Genomic DNA, 9,331 nt, shown 5'->3' with positions numbered 1-9,331 from the left:
GAAGAAAAACAAAACAAATAGTGTTGTCTCCTGCCTTTATTTTCTTCGATCTTTCTAATTTACAATTTAGGCATTTAGCAGACGCTCTTAATCCAGAGCGATTTACAATAATCAGGAACAAAAGCATGGGAATACATCACAAAAGCATTTATCATAAAACATGCGTAAGCTAAGAAAGTAACAGTGGAATATCTATATTATGAGACTATACATATAAACTATATATATACTACTATGCTATACATATGTACTATGGCGTACTATGACTACATACAATGCAATTATAGTGCCGTCTACATAACATGCTATAAGTCTGTATCAGATGCTATCTAAGTCTACAGAAATGCTATCTAAGGGGTTAGGGTAAGTGCTATGGGCCATGATGGAGTCTGAAAAGGTGGGTTTTCAGACTACGGCGGAAGATTGCGAGTGATGCTGCAGTTCTGACTGCAATGGGAAGTGCATTCCACAGTTTTGGAGCCAGAAGGGAGAAGAGTTTAGGACGTGTGGAGCGTTGTTGTCCCGGCGTTTTTAGTGAGGGTACTTCCAGCTTCCCTGCGTTGGCTGATCTGAGTGCGCGGGAGGGTTTGTAGGGTTCGATCATACTTGCGAGATATGGGGGGAGCCATACCTTTGGTTGCCTTGAATGCCAGCATCAGAGTTTTGTATTCTGTGCGGGCAGCGACCGGGAGCCAGTGGAGGGATGATGATTTGATCGGCCCCAAAACATTGTGTTTATTGTCATGATTTGTCACGATCCGAGTTGGCTTTGTCCGCGGCGTAACCGTCTTTAAATAAATACTTTAAGAAAAGCCTATAAGAAAAATGCATTGGGATTTATTTCCTGGGCCACTCGTCGTTCTGAAAGGGGACTGCGTCTATAGGCTCCGATAATATCGGAATCGGTCAGAATCGGTACCGGCAGATATGACCCTGCAAATAATCGGAGATCGGTCATTTCATCCTTGTGCATCCTTAATTTATATTTATAGGTATACCTATAAATATAACCAAAGCGTTTAGGTTATAAAGGTTATAAAAACATATTTGTAACACTTTTTAAACGTGTCACAGTGTTTAGATTATAAACAGAAGAACATGTTTAATCGCCTGTAACACTTTTTAAACACATAAACGTGTTTAGTTTTTACAGTCAAAGTCAGTCATATTATAGGTGTTTAGAATTCAAACACTAGGTGTTCTCGTGAGGTGTTTGAGTGAACTCGTGTTCTACTGTATTTTATGACCAGTAATAAACATTTGGCATTTTATTATTACACACATGGTGTTTATGTTTTAAACGTGTCACATGTTCCAGGGATTTACAGTGTATACATTGACTATTCAAAAATAGCAGATGCACAGGCTAGCTGTGCATCAACGCGACGCATTGTGAGCTTGTAGATCGGCTATTTTCAATAGACTTTGTACACATTTTGAACTTGTGAAGTGGGATTCTGCAATATGAGTACTTTTACTTTTAGCACTTTAAGTACATTTTGATGCCGATACTTTTGCACTTTTACTCAAGTACATTTTCAATTCCGTACTTTTACTTGTGAAGGAGTAGTTCTAAATTGCAGTATTGGTACTTTTACTTAAGTAAAACAATTGAGTACTGTTCCTGCCGATGGAGCGACCCGTTCTGAAACAGAAAATACCAAATGGTGTAAAACTGATTTATTGAGTGCTGCAGGTCTGTATCAAAATCACAAAGAATTAATTCATCACATAAAAACAACAAGGTTGTCATATTAATTCAACACCTAAAACAACAAGGTTTGTCAAAGATTTAGTTTTTACATTTGCACGACCATATCGATACTATAGCCCATTTTAGGCGGGAACCCCTTTTGGTGTTATAGCATTACGTTATGCTTTAGCTATTTAAAAATAGCAGATCTACAAGCTCGTAGTGCGCCACTCGGTGGCGCACTACGAGCTTGTAGATCAATAGCTAAAGTATAACACAATGCTTAGTTAAAACACCAAAAGGGTCCAGAATGTGTAAAAAATAACTATCCTAAACCAAAAACTAGTAAAAACAGTAAAAAAAACAAAACAACAATGACTTACATTTTCAGACCATTGGAGCAAATATTCATGTGTTCTGATTCACATTAAACAATTCCCCAAGCCCGTTATCGTGCATGTAAATGCTGGAATCCTCATTATAATGGAAAAGGAATGAGAGTTAAAAAAAACAACAAGAACAATTAAACAGCAATATTTTAAAACAATTGATCAATCTTGTCCTCCAAAATCCAATCCAATCTCATGTTATTTTAGTAAAGTATAAAATTATCCGTCAGACATTTTGTTGAAATAAAACAAATAAAAAAGGACCCTTTTTTTCACTTTACATACATGAAGACCTCAGGACTGGATGGGCGGGTAGAACGGTAACCAGACAACTCACCCCGTTTCTGTTTTCCTCCCAGAATGTTCCCCAGTGAGGGGTGGGAGAGGCTGGACAGCAGACGGCTGGACTTAGAATTTCTCTAACTATAAACTTTCATGACAGCAGAACAGCCTATAAGTACAAATATAATTTATGAAAAGCTACTACAGTGAAGTCTGTTCACAGAAGTTGTTGTAGGATATGTGGGGGATTATCTGACGAGGTACCATTTGAATGGGGAAAACTTTACATATACTAAAAAAATACTAAATTGTTTATAGGGTCAATATAAGTAAAATAACATAGCCTTTCCACAGGAGTGTCTTTTTATATTTTTCCAAAAAGAATACAGCCAGCCAATAGCATTATTACAAAGTTATCCCCCTCACTGGGGAAAATTGCCGGGAGGAGAAACGGGCAAGCACCGGGGTGAGTTGTCCGGTATTGGGTAGAACGTGGTCGACGCGCGCAAAACAAGCAAAATATGTAAAATAATTAATGTTTTGGGACAGCCACACAGCCAGCCAGTGGACCAAATTGCAGTTGGAACAATAGCCTTTACATTAAAGGACAACTTTAGTTTTTTCCAACCAAGGTTCATGTTTTAGGTTGTTATTAGAGAAACTAAAATATGACTGTTATTTCTTTTTCATTTGCTGCTTTCTTTCGTTTTAGGGATTTTAGCTCTTTTTGACAGGGGGGGGGCGGGGGCATTCGAGCATGGGGCTAAATATGTATTTGTTGACAAAATGTTATGGCAATTTATTTTTTTATTATTTACTATAGTCCTAATAAACCCCAAAATAAATCGCCATACAAAATTGTAAAGAAATACATATTTAGCCCCATGCTCGAATGCCCCCGCCCCCCCTGTCAAAAACGGCGAAAATCCCTAAAACGAAAGAAAGCAGCAAATGAAAGAAAATTAACACTCACCTTTTAGTTTCTCTAATAACAACCTAAAACATGAACCTTGGTTGAAAAAAACTAAAGTTGTCCTTTAAGTCTTTGCGTTTACGAAATATCCGAGATGGTTAGGACTTTGTGGAAGATTGACCATGTAGTGTCCTATCCAATGGCTAGTTTAACCACTTTGAGTACCCTTCTAATCTTAACATTAACGACAAACTAACGACAAACGTCCGGGTTTCCCAGGCCAACGTCAAACTGGCTCCGTCCATCGAAACCTTTTTAAATCCTGCCTCAGGAACCCACACCTCACCGGCTGCCACTCCTCCTTGCAACACGCCATTGGAAACGATGGTTGCACGTACAGTAGTCACGTACAGTAGTCACGTACAGTAGTCGCAAAGGAGTTGCATGACGAGTCCCTCTGGTGTGGTTAGGGCTCATGGCCTCGCTCACACTATGGAGACAGCTGTCTTGTCTGTGTTTAATGGCCGCCCCCCCTCCCCCAATGCATTCCCAATGGGAGTCACATGGTTTCACCAAATATCTTTGTCTGATGGGGGGCAGGGGGGGGGGGGCAAAACACAGCCATCAAACAAAAATGTTTGGTGACTTCCATTGGAAGTGCATTAAACACAGACAGGGCACAGACAGGACACAGACAGGACACAGACAGGACACAGACAGGACACAGACAGGACACAGACAGGACACAGACAGGACACAGACAGGACACAGACACAGACAGGACACAGACAGGACACAGACAGGACACAGACAGGACACAGACAGGACACAGACAGGACACAGACAGGACACAGACACAGACAGGACACAGACAGGACACAGACAGGACACAGACAGGACACAGACAGGACACAGACAGGACACAGACAGGACACAGACACAGACAGGACACAGACAGGACACAGACAGGACACAGACAGGACACAGACAGGACACAGACAGGACACAGACAGGACACAGACACAGACAGGACACAGACAGGACACAGACAGGACACAGACAGGACACAGACACAGACAGGACACAGACAGGACACAGACAGGACACAGACAGGACACAGACAGGACACAGACACAGACAGGACACAGACAGGACACAGACAGGACACAGACAGGACACAGACAGGACACAGACAGGACACAGACAGGACACAGACACAGACAGGACACAGACAGGACACAGACAGGACACAGACAGGACACAGACAGGACACAGACAGGACACAGACAGGACACAGACAGGACACAGACAGGACACAGACAGGACACAGACAGGACACAGACAGGACACAGACACAGACAGGACACAGACAGGACACAGACAGGACACAGACAGGACACAGACAGGACACAGACAGGACACAGACAGGACACAGACACAGACAGGACACAGACAGGACACAGACAGGACACAGACAGGACACAGACAGGACACAGACAGGACACAGACAGGACACAGACACAGACAGGACACAGACAGGACACAGACAGGACACAGACAGGACACAGACACAGACAGGACACAGACAGGACACAGACAGGACACAGACAGGACACAGACACAGACAGGACACAGACAGGACACAGACAGGACACAGACAGGACACAGACAGGACACAGACAGGACACAGACAGGACACAGACAGGACACAGACAGGACACAGACACAGACAGGACACAGACAGGACACAGACAGGACACAGACACAGACACAGACAGGACACAGACACAGACACAGACACAGACACAGACACAGACAGGACACAGACAGGACACGGACCGGACACAGACAGGACACAGACACAGACACAGACACAGACAGGACAGAGCTGTCGTTGTCTTTCCCGTCAGGCTGAGGTGGAGGGCGTGGCCGTCAGGCTGAGGTGGAGGGCGTGGCCGTCAGGCTGAGGTGGAGGGCGTGGCCGTCAGGCTGAGGTGGAGGGCGTGGCCGTCAGGCTGAGGTGGAGGGCGTGGCCGTCTCGTTATCTTTCCCGTCAGGCTGAGGTGGAGGGCGTGGCCTTTCCCGTCAGGCTGAGGTGGAGGGCGTGGCCGTTGTCGTCTTTCCCGTCAGGCTGAGGTGGAGGGCGTGGCCGTCGTCGTCTTTCCCGTCAGGCTGAGGTGGAGGGCGTGGCCGTCTCGTTGTCTTTCCCGTCAGGCTGAGGTGGAGGGCGTGGCTGTCTCGTTGTCTTTCCCGTCAGGCTGAGGTGGAGGGCGTGGCCGTCAGGCTGAGGTGGAGGGCGTGGCGGCGCCGGGGGTGGCGCCCGCGCCGTGCGCCCGGCGGGAGTCCACCAGGTCGACGTCCTCCTCCTCGTTGGCGCCACACGTGTCCACCACGCAGATCAGACTGCTGGTGACCGGGAACGCCCGCACCTTACTGCACGTCACCCACCTGGGGGAGAGAGAGAGAGAGAGAGAGAGGGAGAGAGAGAGAGAGAGAGGAGAGAGAGAGAGAGAGAGAGAGAGAGAGACAGGAGAGAGAGAGAGAGAGAGAGAGAGAGAGAGAGAGAGAGAGAGAGGAGAGAGAGAGAGAGAGGGAGAGGGGAGAGAGAGAGAGAGAGAGAGAGAGAGAGAGAGGAGAGAGAGAGAGAGAGGGAGAGGGGAGAGAGAGAGAGAGAGAGAGAGAGAGAGAGAGAGAGAGAGAGAGAGAGATATTTCGGTATATGATCCGGGCGGGAGCGGATGATGACATCGTTACGTCATGTTGTAGTATTGTTTTGTAGTCATCAGGATGATATCGTTACGTCATGTTGTAGTCATTGTTTTGTAGTCGTCAGGATGATATCGTTACGTCATGTTGTAGTATTGTTTTGTAGTCATCAGGATGATATCGTTACGTCATGTTGTAGTCATTGTTTTGTAGTCGTCAGGATGATATCGTTACGTCATGTTGTAGTATTGTTTTGTAGTCATCAGGATGATATCGTTACGTCATGTTGTAGTCATTGTTTTGTAGTCGTCAGGATGATATCGTTACGTCATGTTGTAGTATTGTTTTGTAGTCATCAGGATGATATCGTTACGTCATGTTGTAGTCATTGTTTTGTAGTCGTCAGGATGATATCGTTACGTCATGTTGTAGTATTGTTTTGTAGTCATCAGGATGATATCGTTATGTCATGTTGTAGTCATTGTTTTGTAGTCATCAGGATGATATCGTTACGTCATGTTGTAGTATTGTTTTGTAGTCATCAGGATGATATCGTTACGTCATGTTGTAGTGTTGTTTTGTAGTCATCAGGATGATATCGTTACGTCATGTTGTAGTATTGTTTTGTAGTCATCAGGATGATATCGTTACGTCATGTTGTAGTCATTGTTTTGTAGTCATCAGGATGATATCGTTACGTCATGTTGTAGTATTGTTTTGTAGTCATCAGGATGATATCGTTACGTCATGTTGTAGTATTGTTTTGTAGTCATCAGGATGATATCGTTACGTCATGTTGTAGTATTGTTTTGTAGTCATCAGGATGATATAGTTACGTCATGTTGTAGTCATTGTTTTGTAGTCATCAGGATGATATTGTTACGTCATGTTGTAGTCATTGTTTTGTAGTCAGCAGGATGATATCGTTACGTCATGTTGTAGTATTGTTTTGTAGTCATCAGGATGATATCGTTACGTCAAGTTGTAGTCATTGTTTTGTAGTCATCAGGATGATATCGTTACGTCATGTTGTAGTCATTGTTTTGTAGTCATCAGGATGATATCGTTACGTCATGTTGTAGTCATTGTTTTGTAGTCATCAGGATGATATCGTTACGTCATGTTGTAGTATTGTTTTGTAGTCATCAGGATGATATCGTTACGTCATGTTGTAGTCATTGTTTTGTAGTCATCAGGATGATATCGTTACGTCATGTTGTAGTATTGTTTTGTAGTCATCAGGATGATATCGTTACGTCATGTTGTAGTCATTGTTTTGTAGTCATCAGGACGATATCGTTACGTCATGTTGTAGTATTGTTTTGTAGTCATCAGGATGATATCGTTACGTCATGTTGTAGTATTGTTTTGTAGTCGACAGGATGATATCGTTACGTCATGTTGTAGTATTGTTTTGTAGTCATCAGGATGATATCGTTACGTCATGTTGTAGTGTTGTTTTGTAGTCATCAGGATGATATCGTTACGTCATGTTGTAGTATTGTTTTGTAGTCATCAGGATGATATCGTTACGTCATGTTGTAGTGTTGTTTTGTAGTTATCAGGATGATATCGTTACGTCATGTTGTAGTGTTGTTTTGTAGTCATCAGGATGATATCGTTACGTCATGTTGTAGTATTGTTTTGTAGTCATCAGGATGATATCGTTACGTCATGTTGTAGTATTGTTTTGTAGTCGACAGGATGATATCGTTACGTCATGTTGTAGTATTGTTTTGTAGTCATCAGGATGATATCGTTACGTCATGTTGTAGTGTTGTTTTGTAGTCATCAGGATGATATCGTTACGTCATGTTGTAGTCATTGTTTTGTAGTCATAAGGATGATATCGTTACGTCATGTTGTAGTATTGTTTTGTAGTCATCAGGATGATATCGTTACGTCATGTTGTAGTATTATTTTGTAGTCATCAGGATGATATCGTTACGTCATGTTGTAGTCATTGTTTTGTAGTCAGCAGGATGATATCGTTACGTCATGTTGTAGTATTATTTTGTAGTCATCAGGATGATATCGTTACGTCATGTTGTAGTGTTGTTTTGTAGTCATCAGGATGATATCGTTACGTCATGTTGTAGTCATTGTTTTGTAGTCATCAGGATGATATCGTTACGTCATGTTGTAGTATTGTTTTGTAGTCATCAGGATGATATCGTTACGTCATGTTGTAGTCATTGTTTTGTAGTCATCAGGATGATATCGTTACGTCATGTTGTAGTATTGTTTTGTAGTCATCAGGATGATATCGTTACGTCATGTTGTAGTCATTGTTTTGTAGTCATCAGGATGATATCGTTACGTCATGTTGTAGTATTGTTTTGTAGTCATCAGGATGACATCGTTATGTCATGTTGTAGTATTGTTTTGTAGTCATCAGGATGATATCGTTACGTCATGTTGTAGTATTGTTTTGTAGTCATCAGGATGATATCGTTACGTCATGTTGTAGTCATTGTTTTGTAGTCATCAGGATGATATCGTTACGTCATGTTGTAGTCATTGTTTTGTAGTCATCAGGATGATATCGTTACGTCATGTTGTAGTCATTGTTTTGTAGTCATCAGGATGATATCGTTACGTCATGTTGTAGTATTGTTTTGTAGTCATCAGGATGATATCGTTACGTCATGTTGTAGTATTGTTTTGTAGTCATCAGGATGATATCGTTACGTCATGTTGTAGTATTGTTTTGTAGTCATCAGGATGATATCGTTACGTCATGTTGTAGTCATTGTTTTGTAGTCATCAGGATGATATCGTTACGTCATGTTGTAGTATTGTTTTGTAGTCATCAGGATGATATCGTTACGTCATGTTGTAGTATTGTTTTGTAGTCATCAGGATATCGTTACGTCATGTTGTAGTCATTGTTTTGTAGTCATCAGGATGATATCGTTACGTCATGTTGTAGTATTGTTTTGTAGTCATCAGGATGATATCGTTACGTCATGTTGTAGTCATTGTTTTGTAGTCATCAGGATGATATCGTTACGTCATGTTGTAGTGTTGTTTTGTAGTCATCAGGATGATATCGTTACGTCATGTTGTAGTCATTGTTTTGTAGTCATCAGGATGATATCGTTACGTCATGTTGTAGTCATTGTTTTGTAGTCATCAGGATGATATCGTTACGTCATGTTGTAGTCATTGTTTTGTAGTCATCAGGATGATATCGTTACGTCATGTTGTAGTCATTGTTTTGTAGTCATCAGGATGATATCGTTACGTCATGTTGTAGTATTGTTTTGTAGTCATCAGGATGACATCGTTATGTCATGTTGTAGTCATTGTTTTGTAGTCATCAGGATGATATCGTTACGTCATGTT

General features: G+C 42.2%; 1 protein-coding gene across 1 annotated transcript in view; it reads right to left on the bottom strand.

Annotated features, from left to right (window-relative positions):
- Positions 1–5,235: 5,235 nt before the first annotated feature.
- klhl7 (kelch-like family member 7) overlaps positions 5,236–9,331 on the bottom strand; it is a gene marked incomplete at its 3' end in the record, with an annotated part of 47,681 nt that continues 43,585 nt past the window's right edge. The window contains exons 13-14 of the mRNA XM_083785892.1: positions 5,563–5,725; positions 5,236–5,367 (exon numbers count right to left, since the gene is read on the bottom strand). Of these exons, the coding sequence (XP_083642018.1) occupies positions 5,236–5,367; positions 5,563–5,725 (295 nt within the window). The remainder of the gene's footprint in view (positions 5,368–5,562; positions 5,726–9,331) is intronic.

The sequence above is a fragment of the Protomyctophum parallelum genome, assembly GCF_964188405.1.
Source record: "Protomyctophum parallelum genome assembly, chromosome: 1".
NCBI classification, from domain to species: domain Eukaryota; kingdom Metazoa; phylum Chordata; class Actinopteri; order Myctophiformes; family Myctophidae; genus Protomyctophum; species Protomyctophum parallelum.
Note: the sequence above shows the minus strand (reverse complement) of the source record. Positions and strands in the feature narration are given on the sequence as shown.